This window comes from Pelodiscus sinensis, chromosome 2, assembly GCF_052426305.1.
Source record: "Pelodiscus sinensis isolate ZL-2025 chromosome 2, ASM5242630v1, whole genome shotgun sequence".
Classification (NCBI taxonomy): domain Eukaryota; kingdom Metazoa; phylum Chordata; order Testudines; family Trionychidae; genus Pelodiscus; species Pelodiscus sinensis.
Window position 1 is genome coordinate 219608810 of NC_143053.1, and position 27500 is coordinate 219636309.

Consider the following 27500-nt stretch of genomic DNA (forward strand, 5'->3'; position numbering starts at 1 on the left):
TCTTCAGTGCCTTCACCACCCTGTCCTGCTGAGCCAAAAGTGCTGGTCTCCGCCAGAAAAGGCATAGAGTTGGGGTAACGGCCACCGAGCAGAGTAACACAGACACTGATAACAGCTTAGCCCTGGGAGGGCTTAATTACAGGGACTTGATAGCACCCGGGGTACAGCCCTAGGGGAGACCAAAACAAAAAGGTATGAGTGGTGAATTCTAGAATTGAACTGAGTGGAATAAGGTCTTAGGCGATCCCAATATTTATCCAAATTAAATATAAATCTTTTAGGCAGTTTTTTCTAAGTTTCTTCTATAAACTGAACTTGAACAATGTTCTGTGGAAAAACTCTGGAGCTGACTGGAATAACTTGATAAAATTGTTTTCACATCTAGCTCCACCCAGACTGTTAGAAAATAGGAAAGTCAGTACTGGCTCTCCTTAAAGACTTTTATTCTTTAACTTTAATCTAGACAATTGCTATATTATTCTTAAGGTGTTTTAAATCACTTTTTAATGGGGTCTATAATGAAAAGACAAATGAGAGATAGGGGCATAATGGTGAACTAGGTAAGAGTGCATACTCCAATAACTTAAAGGGATGGATAAGACAAAAAGCATTCTTTGCCTCCCTATTTTAACTCTTGTTCACAATTGGCTACTGTTCCACATAAGGCATATTCTACCATTTTGGTATTATAAGACAATGAGAATAGTATGTCAGGAACTAAATATAAAAAAAAGTTGGTCCGTTATCTTCTTATATGTGGATGCACACATGGTGTTGTGGATTTGATAGCATAAGTGTAATTTTAGAGGCAATCAGTGGCATAAGACACTGGGTGTTTTTCCACACCTACATAAAGTGACCTTGTAGATTCAATTTGCCACAGCGAGCCAGTTTTTTTCTTTTAAAAAAATTATTATGCCAGTATTTCCTAATACTGTTCACTAAATTAAACGGAACTGCATACTACAAAAAACAAAGTTTATAACTAAAGTTTCAGTATAGGTAAATATGCGGTTTGGTTTAATGGATTTTAACATGAGAACTTAACATTTATATGAATGCTGTTCTCATGGATACAGGACAAGCTATGTTCTAGACCTCTTTTAGTCCCTGTTGAGTGTACCCTTAGAGAAAGGATGGGCAATAAGTGGCTTACAGCCCACATATTGCTCATCCCTGCTTTAGAGTGAAAGGTTTTCCTACCTTCTCTCCTCTCTGGGTGAAACCACATGGTTCGACAAATCAAGGACTGGATCTCTGAGAAGTGGTTCCCCCCGTTTATCAACTGTTTGCGCCCAACAGGCCCTCCTATGTATGCCTCTATAAGCACATTTCCTCTGGGCCCTGCAACAGTAGCTAATTCCAGTAAAATAAAAACAATTTCTTCAAAGTATATTTATTTGTCAAAAGGAATACGGCATCTAGGAAAGTGGGTTAAAATAAAAAAGTGTGTAGTATTCATGTTCCTTTACTTAGGCTTAACCTCTCTATCCATAGCGCAGGTAGGCCTAGTGTAATTCTGTCTCTGAGTTGGGATAACTAACCTGCTTGCTGCAGTTCCTTTGTATCGGTTTGCCAGATGCTAATTTTTAGCTGCTATTGCTGACAATTCACTCGATCCTTTTCCTTCCAGGGCCAGCATCTTTAAAGTTTAGGATCCCCTTTCATTCTAGGCTTTTCGCTTGGAATACAGTAAACCAGGCCAGCTTTATGGGAGCAAAGAGAGAGTTTGTCTGTTTGTGTGTGTCTCTGTCCCCCAGCTGATGGATATGCCTCCCTACCCTGGATGAGCCCACCGTAGGTGCAGTGGCCATGGACAGGTGCTTCTCACCTGGCCCCAAGCTGCTGTGGTGAAAGAGGACTGGTGTTGTCCTCTGTCCCCGGGGCAGCCTGCATATTTGAGCCCCTCATCCTCAAGACAGGTAAAATAACTCCTTTGTTTGCCATCAGTACAGCCAAAATTAAGAGAGAACAAAGTTAAATTTGACTAAAATAAAAACAGCTATTGCATTTAGTTGATATTCCCTCTAATTTTCAAGAGTATTTATTACCTTTCAGTGGTGGTATTGATTTGTATATTATTTAATTCATGCTTTATTTTGTTTTATTCTACCTAGTGTCACAGAAGGGCTCCAAATCAACATGGATGACAATGAAGAGAATTTTTGCCGAGTATGGGTTTACTGGATTATTTGCTGGTAATTGTTCTAATATATTTTCAAGAAAAAATATATTAAGTGGATTTAATCCTTAAGTTTATATAGACTCTAACATGCAAGATAAAGTATTATATATATTTTATATATATAAAATTTAAAAATATGGTATTCTCGCCAACTCTTAATTGAGAAACCATTGATGGATTAACAGTGTCTGGGTATGTCTACACTACCCCGCTAGTTCGAACTAGCGGGGTAATGTATGCATACCGCACTTGCTAATGAAGCCCGGGATTTGAATTTCCCGGGCTTCATTAGCATAAGCGGGGAGCCGCCATTTTTAAATCCCCGCTGCTTCGAACCCCGTGCAGCGCGGCTACACGGGGCTCGAACTAGGTAGTTCGGACTAGGTGCCTATTCCGAACTACCGTTACTCCTCGTTTCACGTGAAATGAGGAGTAACGGTAGTTCGGAATAGGCACCTAGTCCGAACTACCTAGTTCGAGCCCCGTGTAGCCGCGCTGCACGGGGTTCGAAGCAGCGGGGATTTAAAAATGGCGGCTCCCCGCTTATGCTAATGAAGCCCGGGAAATTCAAATCCCGGGCTTCATTAGCAAGTGCGGTATGCATACATTACCCCGCTAGTTCGAACTAGCGGGGTAGTGTAGACATACCCTCTAAGAACAGAGGTGATTTATTTTTCAAGCATCTGACAATTAGCACGTATATCAATTAATGTAGTTGTAATTATTTCCCAAAATTGTTACTGACTGTAAAATGGTGGGAAAAGTTCTGCAACTAAAGAATTGTGAAAAACAAAGAAGTATTTTATGCCCAGTTATGGGGAGGGAGAAAAGGTAGTTTTTGCAAGTGAAAATAGCTTTTTTAGTAGGTAAGAGATACAGTTTGTAAAACAAAGAGAGAACTAAGACAGACTGGAGACTCTTAAGTTCTCTGTTCTTTGGGGCAAGAGAGACCCAACTTTCTTTAGGGGCACAGTAAGGGCCTTATTTTATTGTGGGTTCACTGTGATTTATCTCCTACAGTCACTACTACTTCTACATCCAATCCCACCTTTTGGGGGGGGGTCTTCTACATTTTTCACACTAACTCTTTTGATATTCAGAAACAAAGCTGTAGCTTCAACAGGCTTTTCTGTCTGAATTCTTAGGTGCTTGAGGAAGTTTTGCTGAGATCTTGATTTCCCTTTGACTAGACGGATGGTAGCTGGGAATCCAGTTTACTACAGTAATTCACTTTGGACAGTTGCTAGCTTGCAGGATATTGTGAGCTAATGACTTCCAGAAAGCTCAAAAACAGAATCAGGATGATTACATAAAGCCATTGAAAGTTGGGCTTTTGTGCCATGATGCTTTAAGGGAGGCTAGATTATGCCATAGTCAAATTATGGCCTTACATTACTAAATCCATGAGGCAAGGGTAGTGGTCTTGCATGCCACATATAACTCTGGCACACCTAGTTTCACAGCACCACTGGCTTCAGTTTATCTATTTAAAAAGGTACACTATGGGAATAAAAAACATACCTAAAAATCCTCATCTTTATCCCATGAAATTACTAAAACAGAAAATATGGTTCTTCGAGTGCTTGCTTATGTCCATTTTATGTTAGATGTGTGCATGCTGTGTGCCAATCACTGGAGATTTTTCCCTCACTGGTATCCATCAACCAGTCTCAGATGCTGCACACGCAAGCACCAGTATGAGGGGCCCAGCCATTCCTGCACTTTTCTTCTTACATAAGAACAGTCATACTGGATCAGACCAAAGATCCATCTAACCCAGCATCCCATCTTCCAACAACAGCCAACGCCGATGCTCCAGAGAGAGTGAACAGAACAGGTAATCATCAAGTGATCCCTTGCCTCTGACAAACAGAAGTTAGAGAGACAGTTCCTACTCATCCTGGCTAATAAGTTTTGATGGACCTATCCTCCATTAATTTAATTAATTAAAAAGAACAAGTTAAAAATCACCTAGAAAAGTCACCAGGGGCTGATGAAATGCATCCTAGAATACTGAAGGAGCTGATAGAGGAGGTATCTGAGCCTCTAGCTATCATCTCTGGAAAATCATGGGAGATAGGAGAGATTCCAGAAGACTGGAAAAGGGCAAATATAGTGCCTATTTATAAAAAGAGAAATAAGAACAGCCCAGGAAACTACAGACAAGTTAGTTTAACTTCTGTGCCAGGGAAGATAATGGAGCAAGTAATTATCTGTAAACATATGGAAGGTGGCAAGGTGATAGCGAACAGCCAGCATAGATTTGTAAAGAATAAATTATGACAAGCCAATCTGATAGCTTTCTTTGATAGGATAACGAGTCTTGTGGATAAGGGAGAAGCAGTGGATGTAGTATACCTAGACTTTAGTAAGGCATTTGATACGGTCTCGCATGATATCCTTATCAATAAACTAGGCAAATACAACTTAGATGGGGTTACTTTAAGGTGAGTGCATAACTGGCTGGATAACCGTATTCAGAGAATAGTTATTAATGGTTCACAATCCAGCTGGAAAGGTAGAAGTTCTGCAGGAGTCTGTTTTGGGACCGGCTCTGTTCAATATCTTCATCAACAATGTAGATATTGGCAAAGAAAGTACGCTTATTAAGTTTACAAATGATACCAAGCTGGGAGGGGTTGCAACTGCTTTGGAGGATAGGGTCATAATTCAAAATGATCTGGACAAATTGGAAAAATGGTCTGAGGTAAACAGGATGAAGTTTAATAAATACAAATGTAAAGTGCTCCACTTAGGAAGGAACAATCAATTTCACACATACAGAATGGGAAGCAACTGTCTAGGAAGGAGTACGGCAGAAAGGGATCTAGGGGTTATAGTGGATCACAAGCTAAATATGAGTCACCAGTGTGATGCTGTTGCAATAAAAGCAAACATCATTCTGGGATGCATTAAGAGGTGTGTTGTGAGCAAGACACGAGAAGTCATTCTTCCGCTCTACTCTGCGCTGGTTAGGCCTCAGAGGAACTTTCGAAAGAAGGCGTTCTTCCTCGTGAAATGAGGTTTACCGCCATCGAAAGAAAAGCCGCGTTCTTTCGATTTAATTTCGAAAGAACGCGTCTTGAGTCTGGACGCAGGTGAAGTTTTTTCGAAAAAAGGCTGCTTTTCCCGAAAAAACCCCTGAGTCTGGACACAGCCTTAATGTGTAATGGACATGAGCAAGCACTTGAACAAACAACAGTGATTAACTTTTCTGTAACTGTTCTTTGCAATGTGTTGCTTATGTCTATTCCATGACCCATCGTTCTGCCCCTCTCTCTAAGCTGTCAAGAAGAAACTGAGAGGGCCGGTCATGCTGATTATACCAATGCATACATGCATGGCAGCACAGTGCTAGAGCCAGCCCAACGTATACCACCGAGGGGAAAAATTCCTGCAATTTTACATGTAGCACATGCATGCACCTAATGTGAAATCAACATGAGCAGCATATCTTGAAGAACAGTCATCATGAAAGTTTAGTAACCATTTCCCCCCTCATTTATATGGTTTATTTTTATTCTTCTTCGAGAGATGTCCCTGTGGATAGTCCACTCCTAGTGTAGGCTAACTGAAGTGTAGGAGCATAAGCTTTCGTGGGCAAAGACCCACTTCGTCAGATGCATGCATGCATCTGACGAAGTGGGTCTTTGCCCACGAAAGCTTATGCTCCTACACTTCAGTTAGTCTATAAGGTGCCACAGGACTCCTCGTCGCTTTTGCAGATTCAGACTAACAAGGCTACCCCTCTGATCCTAGTGTAGGGAGTGTTCATGAGCCTCGATCAAAGAGTTTCATAGTCACCGTATGGGTTGCACATGCACAGTGCCTGCCTCATGAACCATTGTCTGCTGAAGTACCGTGTGTCCAGGCCAGACCTCTCAGTTCTTTTGCAACCATTCCCAGCCTGAGCTAGAACTCCCCTGTCATCTAGTAGGAAAACAAGAAAAATAGTTTAATTTAGTTTAGTTCTCTACAGTAGTGTAGTTCATAGTTATAGTTAATAATTCTGCTTAAAAAAAGTTTTTTTTTCAATCAGCCATCTTCACTGTGCTTGGCTCACTGGGCTTTCAGTGCTGTTCCTCCTGTAGAGATGCAATGCCAGTCTCTGATGGACACTCACAATGTGTCTGCTACCTTGGGGGGAGACACATACTCCCAAAGTGTCCCCACTGCAACAAACTCCTAGTCAGTGCCCAAAGACAGACTAACCTCAGATCCCGGCTCCTTCGCTGCCTCAGTCCTTGCAAACTAAATTATATTCTAAAGAGAGACCTTCTTTGTTATCTCATGGGGAACAAACCACAAAAAAAGATCACTGATCAAATGATGAAGGCACCTTGCCTCAGCACATACTATGCTCCGGGCACCTCTGGCACTAGCCGTAAGGCAGCCGGCACCCACTGTTCTGACACCAAAGGTAGCAGCTTGAAGATGCCTGCCTTCACTTTGGCACCGGCAGTGTTGCTAATGAAATCAATACTGGTCTTCATCCCAGCATTGTCCTCTAAACCTGGCACCAAATCTGTCTCAGCCTATGGTTCCGGTTCAGTAAACAACACTGATCACCTCAGCACCTTTACCACCAGCACCACAATCATTCTTACTACATAGTGATCTGGTGGTAGTCTCCATGCCTCAATCTCCATTGCCCTGTGAATCTCTGCACCACACTATATATCCCCAGCAGTGTTGCAGATTTCCAGCAAGAAGGATAGGGATGAGGATGCATTTTCTTCTCTCTGTTCCTCACTAGAAGACATCTCTCCCCACCAAAAACCAGATCTTGATCTTCTTATGACCACATGGTACAGGCACCCATGGATGCCACTTACCCATGTCTTACCCAGGACATTGGCCTTGTTGGAGCCTTTGTGGGGTTCTATAAAAGATACCATAGCAGGCATGTGAGCCCGTAGAGGGAGCCATCCAAATCACCCCCACAAATGCTTACAGAGCATATCATCCAAGAACCTATGGAAGAGTTCACGGAGGACCCAGCCCCTGACTCATCACCACTAACCAATACCTTGTCTTCGCTGGACAAGGCCATAATGTCCCCATCTCCAGCAGACGACTTCTACTTGCAAGACCTCTTCAAAAGGGTAGCTGCGGAACTTAAAATAGCCCTCAAAGAGCTGTCTGAAACTCAGCATGAGTTGACAGACATTCTGCAAACTTCTTCCTCCTCTAAGATAGCGCTTCCCATCAACCTTCCTATCGTAGACCCTGCTAAAACTGCGTGGCAGACACCAGAGTCCATCCTACCTACCTGCAAAAGGGCCAATTACAAATACTATGTATCATCGAAGGGGTCTGAATTTATAATCACCCATCCAGCTCCAAACTCACTGGTAGTGGAAGCAGCCCACCAATGTGGCAAGCAGCAGCAGCACTTCAGATCAGTGCCTAGAGACAGGGTCAGTAAAAGATTAGACCAATTTGGGTGGAAAGTCTACACTGCTTCTACCCTTCAATTCATTCCAATTATTTCATTTTACTGGCAAAGTATGATCATAAGAACTATACCAAGTTCCTTGATTTTTGTTGCTGACATTCTGGAGGTTAAAAGACCTCAGTTTAGAGCCCTAGTCGCCGATGGCAAAACCATTGCCCACACAGCTCTGCAGGCTTCACTGGACACAACTGACACTTCTGCATGATCCACAGTAATGGCTGTCATCATGTATAGGGTTTCCAGGTTCACTGCCACCACATTTCCCCAAAATGACCAGCAATATTGTTTGTATGTTTTACATAAATAAAGGGGAGCCAGATCCCAGTCATTCTGCACCAAGATCATAAATCTCCGGAGCTTTTGCATTCATCACAACATGCCATCTCTGCTGCACGCATTTCGGTCTCCCAAACACTACCTGAGACAAATTGAGTAAACATTTTCTCCTACACCAGAAGTAGGAGATAACACACAGTTCCACACCAAATATTCTACGTGAGGGACCAACCCATCATGAACCTCTTCGCTGTACCCCACAATGCCAAGTGCACCCTCTTTGTTCTCCAGAGTGGTCACAAGAAAAAAAGTCAGAAGGGAATGCATTTCTTATGAGTTGGATAGATCTCCTCTATGTCTTCCCACCAATCCCTCTCCCCTTCAGTCATACAAAAAATCTGGACAAACAGGGCAAAAGTCAACTTAATAGTCCCTTATGGCCAAGACAACCCTGATATGCCTTCATAACCTGCATGTTAGTCCTCCACCTAATCCCTCTTCCTAAAACAAACACACAAGTGGGCAGAGGAGTCCTATCTACTACATTTCAACACACGCTGAAGCCCCTACCTTCTGAAAGGACACTGCTGTATAGTCTCTAGGAGTGGTGCACCCACAAAGACATCTCTCAAAGAAGAAGGGAAGATTACTCACCTTGTTCAGTAACTGGAGTTCTTTGAGAGAAGAGTCTCTATAGATGGTCCACTATCCACCCTCCTCCCCTCTGCTTTGGAGCTAACAGACTCTGATGTAGAGAAGGAACTGAGGGATCTGGGTCATGCATGCGCTACTTCAACGGACAACGGTGTGCAAGCAAGTAAAGCGGTGTGCTATAAAATGGTGTGCTATAAAACTCTCCGGTCGAAGATGCAGGGCCACACCTACACCAGGAGTGGGACAGGAGCATTCATCTTGAAGAAGTCCAGTTACTGCAGAAGGTGAGTAACCTTCCCTTTTCCAAGCTGAAAGAGTTTTAAAAGTAAAAAGAAGTAAAGTAGGAAGTTTATTTCTGGTTCTATTGCAAGCAATACAGAGTGTGATTAAACCAGTTTTAATTGGACACCTTTTTCTTTTGAAAGCCCCTGTTTTATAAAACAAACATTTTAATTTAAGATTACTTCAGTGTCCTTTAAGAACACGTGATAAGTCAGTGCAATTCATTTTAAACTGTTTACAAGAAAATCAAAATGTAATCCAAAATTCAGTCCAATTCAGGAGCACAAACCAAAAGGAAGGATTTTTCTCTTCATCTTTAAGTCATAACTTAACATGTACATTAAAAGGGGTTATAAAATTTCCAAATTTGCCTAGTAAAGTTATTTTAATCTAAAATGTCAAGTCTAAACTTAGTGATATTAGACGTAAATGGATAAACAGATTAAAAGTTTTACTTCCCGTGAGCAACTACCATAAAAAATGATGCCCAATTTAATTATGGGCCTGATCCTACACATGCATAACTTTTGTACTCAAGTAGTCTTGGTAAATTGCCAACTTAAGAATTCACATAATAAAATAACCTGCAAATTAAAAAAAAAACTGGTAGAGGCTCTATCTGCTCACTTTTGAATCCCATCTACCCATGCCATTCACCAGTGTGACAATTACATATTGAAAATTAATATTAAATACATATACCCTGCCTCTGTTCCCTCTGCACCTTGTTCATGAATCCCACCTTTCCTGTTCTAAATCCTTCTGACTGCCATTGCACTTGTTTGCCACTAATACACTCCAGCTGCTCCCTCTCCAGTCCCCAGGGGAAGAGCTTCTCCTCAGTGGCTACTTCCATTCACTGTACCGTAGCAAGGAAAGCTGGAAGTGGGACTACTATAGATGGCTGGGAGTGAGTCCATAGTGCTATACCTCCTCTGAATGTACAGAGGATGCCACCATTGTCACTTGTGGCTCTAGCAGCCAAAGGGGAAATCTGCAGATAGATCAGATAAAAAGCTTCCTCTGGTTATGGTGACAGGTGTAATGACAAAAATTGGTCCACAATCATGACCCTTGTGAATGCTGGTACCACTGCATTGGTTTCTCGAGACTGTTAGGGTGTAATACACAAATGTTTGCAGTACAGTGGCCTCTATGTTTCTTTTAAGAATGGTAAGCTTACCACTTTACTTGCTGCACAGAGTGATACTACACAGTGTTATAGAAGCCTGTCATCTGTCTTATTCTGAAAACGAGTGATATGTATGGCTAATTGGAGACTAAATGTTTTCCCCCCTGCAGGTATTGTTCCACGGTTGATTAAAGTTGCTCCTGCTTGTGCCATAATGATCAGCACATATGAATATGGGAAATCCTTCTTTCGTAAATTAAACAAACAAAAAAACCACAAAGATAAAAATTCTCACTCAAGCTAAGATTGCAGCTACAGACAAGGTATCTGGCCAAGATTGTGTCAACTTAGACTGTTGTCTACAATTAAAGTATTCCAGAGTTACTGCGTAAAAGTCAGCCATGACATTTGCTAACCAGGTGCAAATCCCTTTGCTTAGCACTTCCTCAAGGCTGATTATGCACCTTTATTCAAAAAAGTATAAGAGTACTATATGCTATGTAAATTCCTAGAACCATTGTTTAAAATTTCATGTGAATTTTCTCTTTACAGACCATGCTCCTAGGAAGCAAATTGATAGTTTTGTAATCATCTTCAGAAATGAATAAAAAAACCCTTTAAGATTGGTCAGAAAACATGAAATAGTATTTACCACCTGTATTAAAGAAAAACATTTTCTGTGGAAAATGAGACTTATATGGAACATGATCATTTTTGACAATGTATGTTAATATTTCTCTAAATTGACTTTTAGAATGTATTTATGCTCTGATAATCCTTTAGGATTTGTGTTCAGAAAAATAGACAATATGTAAGTAGACATGGAAATTCTTTCATGAATGCTCAATCATGTTTAAATATTTGTCCCTTCAAAAATGGTTGTCTTATGTCTTTGTTAATTGCAAGTTAGGTTAAGTATTTCATCAGTGTTTCAGTGAAACTGAAGGTAGAAGGGGGCACCACCAAATAGCCTTGAAACAGAACCCTAAAAACCAATTACATTTGGCCTAATATATATGCAGTTTGAATATGATACATATATTATGCTATAGATCAGCAATCCAATAGTTAGGAATCCTGTAACATTCACTGTTCTTGAATTGATTAGAAACTTTACTCTACACAGCCTTGAGTTAAATGAATAATCAGCATTAAGTTGTTTGCCATGTAACCCTCTGCATATTTTTCACTTTGATTCTCTTGCCATGTAACTTGGAATTTCAAAGTGAAACAGTTTGGATTCCACTGCAGAGCCATGTGTTAAGCTGATTATCTGGTTAGTTGTTTATAAATGCTGGAAATCAAATTTCCCATTTAGAGCTTGATCCTAGTTTTTTGCACATCTAAAATCTCCAGGGGGAAGCTTTGTGATGTACAAAGCAAGGTATGATGGAGCCTGCAGCAGTGTAAAATGTGCTACCTATGACAGACTAGTTATGTGCAATCCTATGACTAGTTTTTTTTAAAGTACAGTGGCTATCCTGCAAAAGAATTCTAAATGATAAAATATCTTGGATAACTTTTGGGTGCGTGCAAGAGGCATGATGAAAGCTTTCACAAGCTAACGTCATTTCCATAGCATCCAAGGACCACAACCTGTTTCTTTAAGAATTTGCATTTAAGGTTTTGGGGGAAGAGGAAAGGTTAAACTTTGTGTTGGGCTCATCTTTATCACCTAAAACTTAAAATATGTATGTAATCTACAATTCTTAGGAAGTCAGATAGAAATCACCATTCATTTGCAGTTCTTCAGGTTTTTATCCTTTCATTAATTTTTAACTGCCATTTGTTCCCACTGATCACATTGTGCGCTTTGTTGCTATATTTTTTGAACACTGCTAGTATAGTGACTAGATGTTGCCTTTCTTACTTGTGGAGTTGACTAAACTGAGAGAGTACCCACTGAAAGTTATGAAGCCACAGAAAAAGAGCTTTTTTCCCTTGTGGGGAAAAAAGAGTCTTGCACCATTATTTTGTAGCCATAAAAGATGAGGAATAAGAACCCCACAGGTTTAAAAGCTCCCTGTATTTCTGAAGCTGAAAAAAGGATGTAGAATAAAGAATGGTGTGAGGAGGCAGGAAAATAAATTCTAATTCAAGTGAGCCATAAAGAATTTTCTCTCAGGATAGTTTACACTTTAATGATACAAAAAAAAAGCACTTTATGAAAAATACCAGTAAAAATATGGAACATTCAAATATTTTCTAAATGGAGATAAACAATGCAATACATGTTTAATCAGCATGTAAATTAGTTCATATACTAGCCACTGATGGGACAAAATGTTAATATTTAATAAAATCAAATGTTTTCTTGTTTTGTGATCTTGTGTACACATGAATTATTTAGTTTCTGATCATAGGAAGTTTAAACTCTTATTCAGGAACATTTATTTCATTACGTTGATTGTGATTTAATAGATACTTCTTGATTTTAATTGCTTGTATTTTGTAATCTCAGCTCTGTTCTGGCTAAAGCAGGGGTAAGCAATAATTTTTGCCCAGAGGACACTTCAAAAATTTTTGAAGTAGCCCTGGGTCACCCGGGAATGGGCGGGGCTACCCCACCCCAGACCTCCTCTGCTCTCCGCCCCTCCCCCCTGCCCTGCAAGCAGCATGCAGCACTTCAAAGCACCGTGTGCTCCTGGCAGGGCAGGATGAGGCTTTGTGTGCTCCTCTGCCCCCAGGCCAATTAGGGCCTGGGGCAGGGGAGCAGCAGGGCCTCCGTGGGCTGGATCCACCCGCTTGGTGGGCTGAATCCGGCCTGCAGAGGCCCTTTTGCCCACCCCTTGTCTAAAGCCTAGTTTTAGAAGCTGCCTTACAAGGCATGCAAGTCAGCTTCTAAGATCTGGCTTTGCGCCTTTCCACTTAGGCTATGTAAAAGGAAGAATGGTAAATTTGAAATACAGAAAACACTAAAGCTGACCCACTGCACAAAGTAGGATGGATAAATTGAAAATGAATGACAGTTGCTGAGATAGTGACATAAAGCAGCCATAGTAGAATCAGGTCAATGGTGCCTCTAGCCCAGCATCCTGTCTTCTGAGGGTGGCCAATGCCAGGTTTTTCAGAGAGAATGAACAGAACATTAAATGATACATCCTCTATTACCCATTGCTAGCTTCTGGCAAACAGCAGCTAGCGACACTTCAAAGCATGGTTTGGTATCTTGACTTACCCTAGCTAATGGACTAATACTCCATGAGCTTATCTAGTTCTTCTTTGAACCTTATTATGGTCTTTGCCAGAGGATGTTATGAGGGCCCAGAATTCCACAAGTCGACTAAGTGTTGCTTAATGCCGCTACGCTGATTATTTTCAGGAATAACGGCATTGTGCAAGAGGGTTTTTCTTGCACAAGAAGGGACAGCGTAGATAGCTCCTTCTAGCGCAAGAGCCTCTTCTGCAAAAATGGCATCTTGTTAGGTATGCAAATGAGGCTCGGCGATATTCCACGCTTAGCCACATTTGCATATCTCTGGAGCAACAACCCGCCAGTGTAGACATAGCCAATGATTCCAAGATCTTCTGCTTGAGTGGTAACAGCTCATTGCGACCCTGATGATTTTATATGTATAGTCGGGATGTTTTCTAATGTGGATTACTTTGCATTCATCAATATTGACTTAGTTGGTCCTTCTGATCTAGTTGGTTTTAGTAATGTATTGAAAAAAAGGGGAAGGGTAAGATCATAAATAAAACAGCCATTTACTTCATTTTAACAGGCCTATGCTTTTTCAGTAGTTTAATAAGCTCTTATTGTTGAGTCAACAGTCTATGCAGGAGTCATGGGGGGAAATGGAGTAACAATGGCTTGCACCTCAAAAGGTGACTTGAGTCATAGTCTTTATGACCTGTCTTCTGCCATTACATTCTTCTTGGGTAAAACAGGTAACTCAGCCCCTCAGAATTAACTCTGGATGTGCTTGACTCAAGCAGTATGTTACCCACTGGAGAATACTCCAAAATGGAGAAGAAATATAAGCATGACAGTTGTGCAAGTACACAGAAGGAAAGATGAGGGCCTTCCGCAACAATTAGAATGGCAAAGGATTTTTAGCAAAAAAGGTTAGAAATCCACTTGTTAAATATTTATTACTAGAACATTTACTCAGCTTTGCTCAGGTCTTTAACTGAAATAATTTTTGGTTTTCCTTTATTTAAATAATTGATCCGGGCTGAGGATGAGAAGTTCAATAAGCAGGATGTCTTAGAGAGAGAGGATTACCTAAGGTCCTCTCTCACCACAGCGTGGGGGCCATATGAGAAGCACTTCTCTGTGGCTGCTGCAGCTTCAGCAGGCACAACAGAGCGGGAGGGGGAGGGGGAGGAGCAGGTGCATGTCCCTCAGCTATTGCAGGTCTAGGTTCATCTGCTCCCTGAAGCACCTCTCCTCTCCCTCCCTCAATTTGTGCAGGAAGTTGCTGACTGTTCCCCTTTGTCAGGGAGCTGCCAACTTCAGTTTCCTCTCTCTCTTCTCTCTCACACACACACACACACACACACACACACACACACACACACACACACACACACACACACTACCTGAAAGGGCACCCAGGGCAGTGGAAGGCTCAGTGATGGGGCAGTCCCAGATGCTCCCAGCCCCTTTCATGTGCCTGGTGATTCTCTCTCTTCTGTATGGTTTCATCAACCACAATCCCATTTTCCTGGCACAACCAAAACCCTTACCCTGCTTTGTTATGATTAAAGGAAGCTGTATACCAAATTTGGTGGTCCTAGCTCCTACCGTTTAGGAGGAGTTCTTGAACAGACAGATGGACAGACAGGCAAACTCTCTTATCTAACAAGCAGTCCTGTGGTACCTTGGGAACTAGCCAATATATCATGAGCTTTCATAGGTAAAAGCCACAAAAAACTCAGGATATAATATATTGGTTAGTCTCTAAGAGAGTTGGGAGTTTTTTCCTAATTAACTCCCTCTTATTTTGAAACAACGAGGTAAGTGTCCACTCAGCAAGCCTGTTAGTTTGAAATTGTATTGAAATAATGAGCTTGTTGAGGAGGAATAATGAAAAATCCTGCTTATGATGAGGAATAATTCTTATTTTGAACTAGCATTAGTGTGGGCAGGCACTCAGCAGCTGTCATTTTGAAATGACTATTCCCCAGAGTCATTCAAAGTAATTACTCCCCAGTGTTTCCTAGGGCTCTAAGTCAAGGTAGCATGTCCACATTCAGGGAGCCTGCCTTGGACTAATTTCAAGGCTTCCCTGGAATGTGGATGCGCTATTTCAAAATAACCTATTTTGAAACAGTCTTGTAGCGTAAACATAATGTCAGGTACCACAGAACTGCTTGTTGTTTTTAAAGTTACAGACTAACATAGCTACCCCTGGGGATTTCTCTCAACTACGTAGTAGATAGTGGGATCCAAAGGTCCCAATTGCAAATGAGTCCCCAATGTTATACAATTAGAGAATCTTTGTCCTAAAAGTATAGAACAATAAAAGTGTAAGATTAAATTAGGTAGATTCAAAAGTAGAAGAAAAGTGCTTTTTCTTATATGTATAATTCAGTTATGTAATGCCATTTGGACCAGGTAAATTTCTTAGAAACCTAAAAAAGATTTAAACTAAGTGAGTAAACTCGGCAGTTAAAGGGAAATAGTTTTCAGTTCTCATGCTTCAAGATGTAGATGGCTCCACTAGCAGTGCTCAGACAATTTTATTTATAATATAGAACATAAATACTGCATGAAAGTTTTGCTACCACCTTTGGAGAATCTTAGGCACATTGTGGTACAACATATATTTCAGGTGAAGGTATAAGCTGTCCCTAAGAAAGGTTTGTCTCAATTAGTGTTTAATTCCTGAAGCACATGTTTAAACACACATTTTTTTTATCCTAACTAGTTGGACAGTTAAGCTAAGACTATGTGGACACTGCCCTCAGTTTAGACCATGGAAGTGTGAACAGTAATGCCTATCAATGTGCTGTAACTCCTTCTCCTCCATGTGGATGCAGCAAGTGTGAAGAAAAGGTTCCTATTCTGCATGGCTACGTCTAGACTGGCATGATTTTCCGCAAATGCTTTTAACGGAAAAGTTTTCCGTTAAAAGCATTTGTGGAAAAGAGCGTCTAGATTGGGACAGACGCTTTTCCGCAAAAAGCACTTTTTGCGGAAAAGCGTCCGTGCCAATCTAGACGCTCTTTTGCGCAAAAAAGCCCCAATTGCCATTTTCGCGATCGGGGCTTTTTTGCGCAAAACAAATCTGAGCTGTCTACACTGGCCCTCTTGTGCAAAAGCTTTTGCCCAAAAGGACTTTTTCCCGAACGGGAGCAGCATAGTATTTCCGCAAGAAGCACTGATTTCTTACATGAGATCGTCAGTGTTCTTGTGGAAATTCAAGTGGCCAGTGTAGACAGCTGGCAAGTTTTTCTGCAAAAGCACTTGCTTTTGCGGAATAACTTGCCAGTCTAGACACAGCCCATTAGTATAACCCTGGCTGAAGGGGATTATGTTGGTGCAAAGTAGGAACATTTTAGTGTGCATCCCCAAAGAGGAATTTGAGCATAGCACTTTAACTCATGGTGATGTGCACATTTCTCTAATCCACACTGCAGGGTAGTGTGATCAAGCTAATGATTACCTAGCATTTCTAAATTCTGTCAAACTCTTGGCCTCAATATTTTACAGCAATACCTATGCCTTCTTTGGAGCCCATTGAACCATTATTTTCTCTTTCAAATGTAAGCTTAGGTTTTCCTTTCATTGGTTCAAATCAATCATTTTGCCTGTATGAAATGTTTTATAAGGAGACTTTATATGTCAGAAAACCACACATTCAAAACATAAGGTTAAGTTCAAGTTCCCTCCTACAACAGAAAACAATAAGGAGTTTTGTGGCATCCTAAAGGCTAACAGATTTATTTGGACATACGCTTTCATGGGGGAAAGATCCACTCTGTCAGATGCATTGGACAAAGTGAGTCCTTGTGTTTTGCAGATGCAGACTAATAAGTCTACCTCTTTGATACTTCCTTTACCAAATGAATCTTGCAGAACATCGATTACATAGTAAAAGATTTAATGGATTTCCTCCTCCCAATCATGACTGTATAAGGTCCTTGTGCCAACTACCACAGTTACGTAAACAGAAAATACAGTATATATTAGTTGAATTTCAATTTAATGGATGAAAGCAGGGAATATTTAGTACATAAAAATGGAAAGAACTAGCACCATGAGGCATACCATCTTTTTAAAAAAAACAATGTGTTGTACTTAATTTTTTGGTTTTTTACTAGCACAGATTCTAAGTTAATGCACAATGTAAACATCTGGGGTTAATTTATGGTCTCCGTATCGCTCTTGCAAAAAGAAAATGCATATTCTTTAATATTACAGGTTGGACAACTCTGATCCAGCACCCTCGGGACCTGACTAATCCCGGATGAGGGATTTTTCTTGACCAGAGGAGGTCATTTCAGGCTCTCCCTGCAGCCCAGCTGATCCACGTGCCAGCTCTCCATCCTTCCCCAGCCCAGCTGAGCCACGCACTGGCTCCTGGCACTCCCCTGCAGCCCAGATGAGCCACGTGACAGCTCCCTGCCCCCCCTCTTTAGTCCAGCTGAACTGTGCCCCTCCCCCTCTCCCCCCGCTTCCCCCTTTTGGCAGCCCATTTGAGCTGGACACTGGTTTCCTGCTCCACAACCCAACTAAGCTGTATGCTGGCTCTCGGTCCCCACCCCCAAGCAGTGCACCAGGACTCTCTGGTCCTGGACCATCCATAGTTATGCCGGATCATGGATGTTGCCGGGCCATAGAATCTGGATTTTAGAGGTGCAACCTGTACTTAATTTAAGGTCTTTCACTTTAGGAATATTAGAACAAAATTCAGTTGCTTCATGCTAACCTGACAGTGTGTAAGTGATCTTACTTTATACTTCTTGATTAGAATACAGAGACAAGAGCTAGTAGAGGCAGTAGTACAAAATGTTTAATTTACATGCAACAATTATAGTGTAGCAAGGCAACAAAATACACATACAATTTTGGCATTTATTTTTGTTCAGATATTTCTGAAAAAATGAACAGCATTTGAGACATTTGTACAATCCAATCAGCTTCCTCATGCACAAAAACTGACATTTACAAACTTATAGTAGTGTGAAATATTACGCACAACTTAAATAATGTGATGAATAAATTTTATAGTAGCTCTGTTGGAGGAGCTATCTATGGACATGACTAAAAATCATGATTATAGTCAAAGAATAGTGATGTATTGGGAGAAGCGTTTAAAACAGCACAAGTTGCTCAAGTTACTATACACAAATCAGTAATGTTAACTTTACAGAATCCTGCTTTCCTCATTGTCTTTATATTAAAATGCAGCTCTCATTTAGAAATTAATAATTAATAAATACCATTCAATGAAACTACTGAACTGCCATGAGAGCAGATTCTTAGTGCAAGAACCAGAAAATTACTTTCTACAGTAATCGCCATTCTGGTAGCTCTTATGAAAGGAGCCACTACTGTTTTAATTAAGATTTATTTCAAAGATCATTAGAGTGGGTTTGTTTAATTCTGAAAATGTGTAGTTTCACATGCTTTTATCAAGATGACATTCTTGAATTCTTTGTTTGCAAGAATGGTCAAATTAGATTCTTAATCCCACCCTTTGAAAAACTACCAGAGCCAAGGGTAATATTACAAGAGGCACAATTCTCTGATAAATAAAAATAATGCAAAGAGTATAGACGTTAGTGTCTGACTAAACAAAAATATTTCTGAAATGATGCTATAATTAAGTAACCCTAGTACTACTGCAGCCACTTATGTAAACAATATTTGAAATTTCTTTGGCACAACAAAGTATTTTTCCCTTAATTAATAAATACAACACATTTACATGCATTTAATTTAAAAAAAAATTACTGATAAGCATTACCTTAATAGCAAAATGAATAAAGGACTCCTTACCTTTTACAAAGATGTAAGAGTACAGTTTGCAATTCAAAAATTAATTTGTAAACTTTACAGATGAGAGTTAAATTGGGAAGATGTACATTTTAGTTTCATTTTAAAATGTTTTCAGGTAATTCATACCAGTAGCTTAATTAGAGGCATAGAATTTTAAGGATTCACTTCTGTTTAAGTTTTACTGCACAGCATAATCAAGAAAAATACCCTTTTAGACACTTTCATGAGAGAGAAAAACATATTAACAATATTGTCATGTAAGTTGTCAGATTTTCATTCTAATTTTTTTTAAACTCCTGGGATGCTTTACAATTGACATGGGGGAGGGAGAGTTTTCCCCCAAAGCTCTGAGGGGATGATGTCACCGTGTTCCCCAACACCACCTTTACATTAACATAAGTCAATAACAAAAACAAGTAATTAGGATGCATCTTCTACCTGCAAAGTTCTTCATTTGGGCCATATAATCATCTGGTGACTAACTTCCCAATCCCTTCTTAAAACTTGAAAGTAATCCTGATTTATAAGATTTGTTATTTTGTCCCATCGTCAGAAACTAGGAATGTATACTATTTCTTTATATGGCCTTATCTGAACATAAAAATCAACTCTTAAGTGGCATAATGATACCAGAAATGCAAGTTTTAGCACTTATCTGTCAGTATTTCAAAACATCCAAAAGGTTAAATAAATTTGAGATCCTACATGATAGAATGTATGCAGATTAAAAACATTAAACAAGCAATGTTTTATAATATTCTGAAAACTGGGATTCAGATATTACTTTACTAACCTGTCAAGACTTAAATTCAGGATTCCCTGTCTTTTCTGCAAGTATTGACAAATATGCAGAGCAATGAAAGGAAGTGCTCTGGTTAGAAGAGCCTAAAGAACATAGATCACGACAGTTTAGCAAAAGACTCATTTTCACATATTTCATTCTAAAAGATTATTTGTTATTAAATCACACACACACACATTCTTTACCTGACTGCAACTCAAACAATTTAAGATCTCAAAGGGTAAGTACATGAAAAAATCCTTTTATAGAAAAACATGATAATTTAACAAGTAATGGATGTAAGTTTTGTGCCTTCTCTTTAAATCAATATGAAAGGGAACCAGATAAAGCAGCATATTCTTTAACTTGCTTGAACTTTTAAGAGTCTTCACAGCAAGTCAAGTTATGGCATGTAAACTGAATGCAACATTACACAAAAGCTCTTCTTTGTTACGTATATCTGCTCAAGATGGAGTTAGACCTGGACTTGTCATCTCTGCTGTAGGACTTGCAAGGTATTCACTTGATTTCAGACTTGTAAGAGATTTATAACTTGCGACAGAAGTCAGAGAGCCACAGAGACCAAGCAATGATGGAGTGTCTTCCTTCCCTGTTAAAAAAGAATTATGTTAGTCACTATTACAGTGCAGTTGCTAATACCAGATTTACCTGAATAGGGGGTAACACTGAAGAAGAGAGGTCAGTATATGTACCAGTTTATAGACTATTCATCCTCAATACAACAAGCACAAATGCAATCACCCCTTTTTAGGGAAACATGTCACTGTGCTCAGCATCTCCTACAACTGTGGATGTCTAGGCAGTTCTCTCTCAACAACTCTGAAGATAATCAGAGTTTTGGTGCTGCACTGCTTGACCAGGCTTCTACTGCTTTCTGCCTCTGCAACACCAGATAATGGTTTCTTTTGCTTCTACCCTGGCTCTTTTAAATAGTTTACCCAATGTTTTGGGCAGTGGAGAACAGTATTCTTCCTTCTCAGCATTCCTCCTACTCTTCTCTGGGTTGATTAACCCCTCAGCGGGAGAGGGATTTGAGTGTCCACTGCAATGTGTGTGCCAGCACCTGTGACCCACAAGGGCATAGCAGAGAAGCAAGAAAGCACCAGGTCAAATCTGAAAGGTGCTGTGATGCAGCCTTCCCAGAGTTGGCAGAAGGTGAGCTGGGCCTAGCCTGTAACCTAGGGGTAAAAGTCCAACAGGCAGGTGGGGTTCCAATGTGGAAACACTGTACACAGCAGGGAGCAGCTCTTTAAAAGTGAAGACCCTGATAAGTCCTAGGGTGCCCGTGCAGAAGAAGAAAGGCATCCCAAAAGACGTAAAGTGATTCTGAGCACCACAGAAAAAAAGCAGGATATCTAAACCAGCCCCCTTCCCTTCGAAGCAGATCAGAAGGACTCTTATGACATGTCGAGAGAAATATGACCTAGTAAGGGTAGACTCAATCATCTCTGAAGAAGGCCCTAAGGAAGCCATAAAAGCCCTCACCAAAGCTACTGCAGAGGTTATATACTTCCAAAGCACACCAACAAGATTTAGAAATACTAAAGGGAAAGACAACAGAAATCCAGAAGATGACAGTCCTCCTGTTCCTCCCAGTCCTAAACTGAGGAAAGCAAGCTGTCTGTGTCTGAAATATGAGCAAATTCCTGTAAGTCTCGGAATAAATGTTTTCCTTCAAAATCCTCCCTACAACCCCACTTCACTCCTTTTTGAGGAACTGATTAGGGAAAAAATGGAATAAGCATGATAATGGCAGGCAGATTAACAAGTGCAACCTCAGGCTCTAACATTCAAGAACAGAAGGTCTCTATTACTGAGACACCAAAGGTTGACACCTCTGTCAACCTTTGCAAAGAATATGATCATTCCCTGGAAAGGAAAGTTTACCATAATGATTCCCAGGATAGAAAGATGGAGGCCAGTCACAAAAGGGTCTCTAAAGCCACCTCCACCACCTTCTGAGTGTTCCAGGAAGATACATGCTTTGCAGAAGCATCTCTTTCCTGGCTGGAACATCTGTCCTTAAGGCTATGAGATGACCCTGACGTTAGTTCAACTTTCAAGAATCTTCCCAGAAACAGTGTTTGTAGCTGATACCACATTTGATGCAGTGGGGTTCTCAGACCAAGCCATGCCTTCCAGTTCAGTCACCAGGCATCCTTACAGCTCCAACTCTCAGAGGTGGCTACTCACTCTAAGCAGGTCCTGTGCTCAGCCAAGTTTACAGGAGCCATCATTTTTGGAGAAAAACTGATTAAGATGGTGGCTATCAAGGTGGCAAAAACCAAACAGACTCCTTTTCCCACTAAATGGCCTCGGAACAGAATACAGACTGGCCTTTGGACAAAGACATTCCTTTTCCTTCTCATCCTCTCAAAGATACCAGCAAAGGGACAACAGATTCATTGAGGGAACTACCGGAATCAAAGTACCAGAGGAAATTCTAGTGGAATCTCTGTCATAAAATTGGATTTGGGAGGAATGGGGACTAAGACTGCGTAGGATCCACCCAGAATGATTTTCACTGACCACAGACAAGTTGATGAGGGAAATAGTGAACCAGAGATAACCCCTTATGCTGCAGGCTCCAACCATTCATTCTTCTTTCAGTCACTCAGCTCCAGTTGCCCTGTAAATCACAGTGTGATCCAGAACAAATATCTTTTGATTATGGGAATGACAGAGTGGGTTTCCTCAGAAGAAAGATTTTCTGGATTCTACTTCTTCTTCATTGTGCAGTAGCAAATGCGGAATATCAGAGCCATTATCAACCTTAAAAAGGAACAAGTAGAGGAAGGAAAAGTTTTGGAAGAAAATTCCAGTATCATACCTGGAAAGGACTTCTAGACTTCAGTGGATCCAGTGGATACACATCTCCATCTCCATATTCCCCAACAGACTGTGCCTCCACAGATTTCTGTAGTTTTCAGAAAACAGGAAACGTTGGCAATATTGAACACTCTTATTTGGTCTGTCCTCAGCACCCAGAGTTTTTCCAAAAATGTTGACTGTGATGATAGTTAGATTCAGGTCACAAGAAACTCATCTGTATCCTTCCCTGGACAACATTCTGCTCAAACTCCATCTTGAATGTGAAACCTTCTTCAGGACGAGCTTCATCAATGCCAAGAAAAGTTTGACCCAGGAATTCTTTTTCTTGCTGCCAAGCCACCCAGAGACCTATTATAGCACTATGCCTCCAACTGCTAAGATTTGTAGTGTTGTGCATATGGATCACCATGGGCATAATCATGCAATCAGAAGTATAAGCTTTCATACTGGAGGAGTGGGATCACATCATGGAACACAAGAAAAATCAAGTATAGGTTCCAGGACAGGTGGTCAGCCTTTACATCTGCCTTCCAGATCCTTTAGTCCAAGCGGCCAATGCCAGCTTGTACAGATGGGAAGCTGGTTTGTAGAACCAAGCAGCCCAAGGTCTATGGAACCAAGAGGAAAAGACTTAGCAAAATCTAGATTGAACCACAACATAGTTCCCCCTTTCAATAAGATGATACAATCACATATTTAAAAAACCAAGGGGGAAACGGGGAGTCCAGTGCTACTGTAGCAGCAGTGGAAACAATGAGATGGGGAGAACAGTTCCTCCTTTCCCTCAAACTGATCCACAACAAAGATGATCTGAATCCAAAATTCAGGCTGGCTTGGGAGGCTCAAGCGCAACAGTTTTGAGCAATGCCTGTAAATCAATTGATTCAATCTCATAATTCACATCTTCCGTTTCCCACCAGCCAACTTGTCTGTGAATTGTTTAAAGGCAAAAAGGCCAAAATATTTCTCAAGCTCCCCGTAAAACAATCCACAGGTAGCAGATTTCTTTGAGCAGCCTGGTTCGGCAGACTGACTTGCCACTCTTCCCAAAATGGGGTCTTTCACTATTTTGAGGGCTTTGTCAAGCCATTCCTTTGAGCCTCTGACTTCAGTCTTGGCCTTTTATTTATCCATTAAGAGTTGTTTCTTATTAGCTGTCATATCTACAGGGCAAGCTTCAGAGCTGGCAGTCTTATCTATACAAGAGCCTTACATCATGCCCTACAAAATAAATGTGGTACTTAGAACACCAGAATCCTTTCTTCTTAAAGTAAATTTCTCCTTCCTTACCTCCCTTCCCCTTCATTCTGTCCAAATCTACAACTGTGGCACAACTTAGAGATCAGAGGAGTGTTGAAAATGTCTCCCAGTCACACAAAAATATACAAGAAGATTTGGCTCCTTATTCTTGCTCTCTCACCCAAAATACCATGGACTCAGAGTTTCTAAGTCCTCTGTTGTTCAGTGGATTAGAATATTGTGGAAGCCTATAAGTAATGAGAGGTTTCTGTCTCAGAATGGATCGAGCACACTTCAAGATCTTTACCAATCTCCTGGGTGGAATGAGAAAGTGTGTCCACTTTGGAAATTTGCAAAACATCCAGCTAGTCTACAGCTAAGACTTTCCTTAAGTACAAGTAGATGAAATTTCTTTTGCAGAGGCTTCCTTTGGCAGGGAAGTGCTGCACACAGTGGCTAAAATAAACTTTTGGGCCAGCTCACCAAAGAATGCCAAACTTTTGTTTTATGTCCCTCCTATATCTATCACTGCTCACTACTTCCCAGACACCTGGAATGTGGGAGACACTGAACTCCAGAATGTAAAATTTCTTATTGATAATTTCTTTTCTATTAACAGTGTCTCCTACTTTTCTACACACCCTGGATAATATTTGAACCCCAACTCATAAGTTAAGAGAAATTGTTACTATACAACTGTCTTGCGCTAATGTATGTAGCTATTTTGTTATCTGTGGAATATTTGTTTATGATAGTATGCAGGTTTAACAGACTGGGAATAACTCATCTAGCAGCAAAAAGAACTAGTGAAGTGTAGCCAGACCATACAACACCAAAATTCTGATTCCATCTCCAGGAGCTGCAGCAAGAGAAGAGCAGCCCAGATGTCCAGAATTGTGGAAGGCACTGCTAACAGAAAGGAAATTATTAGTTAAAAAATCTCTCTTTAGGCTTGAACCAGACATCAGCATTAACATTACCAGAACTATGCTATGACCAGAGATTCGATGCTTTTAAGCTTTGTTGGAAACCACCCTCCTACACACACGCACATTGGAATAAGGAATAGTAATAGAGATGTAGCCATGTTAGTCTAGTCTAGCTGAAACAAAAAACAGGACTATGTAGCACTTTAAAGACTAACAAGATGGTTTATTAGATGATGAGCTTTCGGCTCCTCACCTAATAAACCATCTTGTTAGTCTTTAAAGTGCTACATAGTCCTGTTTTGTGTTTTATTGGAATAAGGAAGTACTGTTACTGAAGATAAAGAGGCTTTGTTTTACATCCTTCTTGAGAATTCCTCATAAATTATACTGGATCTATCCTGGCAGTACAAGGTTCCCATACTCTCTCAAACATGCAGCCTGGAGGTATCATCTCCACACGAGGCTATGTCAGGCTACAAGTCAATGTTACCCATGACCTTCCTCCCTGCCAACGGTGGAGCTAATTAGTGCCAGTTATGGTAGTGCATTTTATGACAGACAGTGAAATCACCTTATTTCCACAGGCCACCAAAGAGGGACCAGATAACAGCTTTTGGTTGCCACCATCTTGAATTGGGTTTAAAACAGATGACTAAAGGTGTCTCGCACACTATATTGTATTTGTAACCCAGTCCACCAAAAGCTCAAGTAACTTTGCATCTGTAAAGCAGACATTTTTTAAACACTGTGCCTGTAGATTTTCATTTAAAGGGAAGCCCTACCTTTGGGGGGAAAACAGTATAGTGAAAATAATCCACTTTCATACAACACTTACTAACATATTCCAATGGATCTCTGAATTATTTAAATCTTACATCTGCTGAACAATGTTTTTAAAAATCAGTGACTGAATATAGCGCTTATGGAATTAACTCAAGCCAACACAGTTAAGGATCTACATTTACTCTATCCCTACAAAAAAAATAGTTTAGCTCAATAGTTTGAGAAAACACATGAGAAAGCTGAGGAAAATAATTTAACTACATTAGTTCAGCAGTACACATCCATCATACAACCTCTAAAATTTGGATTTTGTGAAAGGGATTTTAGAACACATAACTTCAAAAAAGTTACCTGTAAACTTCAAATTGGATCACTGGAACTAGGGACATCTCAGAAATGAGATTAAAGGTGGTGTAAAGGGAGGCTTTAGCATTTATTGTTGAGCTAAAGGATGTCCATGTCACCTGGCAGAGGCAGCAGGAAGATCGAGGTGAAGTTGGTTGTTGTGGTGGTGGCAGAGCATTTTTGGACGGGGGTGTGTGGAAATTATTTTCAGCATATAACAGCACTCTTTGGGATAAGCAATTGAGTTTGACAACTGAGAAGCTAAAATCTCACTCCCACAATGCACTCAAAAAACTCTTTTAACAGTAATTTACATTAAAAATCTGCAATACAGAAAACCACTTTTTTGTAATGTTACCATAAGAATGTGTGTCGTATTGTGACAGGATGGAGTGCCACGTCTGTCTTCTGCTGTCCATACAGACTATTCAGAGACTCTGTTAAACACCATTGTGTTGTTTATTTACATTACTCTTTTCACCACGGTTACTGAGCCATACACCACAGCATTTATAACTACATCAGTTTCTCATCACCCAAGAAGAAGCCAAGAAGAAGAAAGGGAAGAGCTGTCTGCACTTCATTAGTTCTGGTTCAGCTAGCCTGCTTCTCCCACCAGCAATTCCTTCTTGTGCCATCTTCAACTCTCTGCATTAATGGGCTATCTTTTTAGCAGATTAGAATGAACTAGGAAGAATTAGTTAGTCAGAGACAGGTCCAGCCTGGAAATGGGAGTTAATTAGTATTTGATGAGAGTACCGGCTCAAGCTGTTGGTTCCTAGCACTCTGCTCCATGTATTCAAGACACAGAACAACATGGAACTGCTCTGTTTAGCCCAGGTGAGGCCTGCGAGTATGGTATTCAATTCTGGGCATCTCACTTTTGGACACTCTCCAATTTATTCTCATTTTCCTAATGATAAAAGATTTAAAAAAATCTCTCCTATAAGGAAAAGTTTAAAAAAACTGAGAAAGTTAGATCTTAAGAAGTCCATGGGTATGGGGAGTGAGAGGGGAAAGGGACTGCTAACCGTCTTCAAATGTATGAAGGGTGTTAGAAAGAGGATAGTGATTAATTGTTTTCCATGTTCATGGAAGGTCAAGTAGCAATGAGCTTTATCTGCAGCAAGGGGGATTTTGGTTAGATATTAGGGAAAAAACCCTAACTATATAAGTAGTCAAACTCTGCAATAAGCTTCCACAGGAGGATGGGAAATCTTCATTACTGGAGGTTTTTAAGAACAAACACCTATTAGGAATAGTCCATCAAGTCTATTTGAATTCCTGAAGTTTTTTCCAGGTCTACCTTTCTGTCAATCTCTGATAACTGGCCAATTAGCCTGTCCTAAAACGGGATTTTCAGGTCTCTCCTCCACGTCCTATTCCCTTGCTATCTCCATTTTCTCTCCTGAGCCTCCACTCTGTCTCTCTCTCCCCCTCCTCCTCCTGCCTCCCCCACTCTCAGCTCTCCTCTTTCTCCTGCTTCTCTCTTCCCATCTCTTTCTCTTTTCTCCCTCTTCTACCTCTCAGTCTCTCTTCTCCCCCCTCCCCCCCCGCATGGGGAGCACGGAGCCCAAACAGCTGTTTGCGCTGCTTGCTCCCATGCGGCAGCCCAGTAGAGCAGCTGCCT

General features: G+C 40.6%; 2 protein-coding genes across 3 annotated transcripts in view; one reads left to right on the top strand and one right to left on the bottom strand.

Moving 5' to 3' along the window:
- SLC25A40 (solute carrier family 25 member 40) overlaps positions 1 to 12224 on the top strand; it is an 82981-nt gene extending 70757 nt beyond the window's left edge. The window contains exons 10-11 of the mRNA XM_025182818.3: positions 2118 to 2198; positions 10158 to 12224. Of these exons, the coding sequence (XP_025038603.2) occupies positions 2118 to 2198; positions 10158 to 10291 (215 nt within the window). The 3' untranslated portion in view covers positions 10292 to 12224. The remainder of the gene's footprint in view (positions 1 to 2117; positions 2199 to 10157) is intronic.
- A 6310-nt stretch (positions 12225 to 18534) lies between these two features.
- Positions 18535 to 27500, bottom strand: part of RUNDC3B (RUN domain containing 3B) — a 107429-nt gene continuing 98463 nt past the window's right edge. For both annotated transcript variants that reach the window (XM_075922426.2, XM_075922427.2), the window contains exon 11: positions 18535 to 20331. In XM_075922426.2, the coding sequence (XP_075778541.1) occupies positions 20186 to 20331 (146 nt within the window). In that variant the 3' untranslated portion in view covers positions 18535 to 20185. The remainder of the gene's footprint in view (positions 20332 to 27500) is intronic.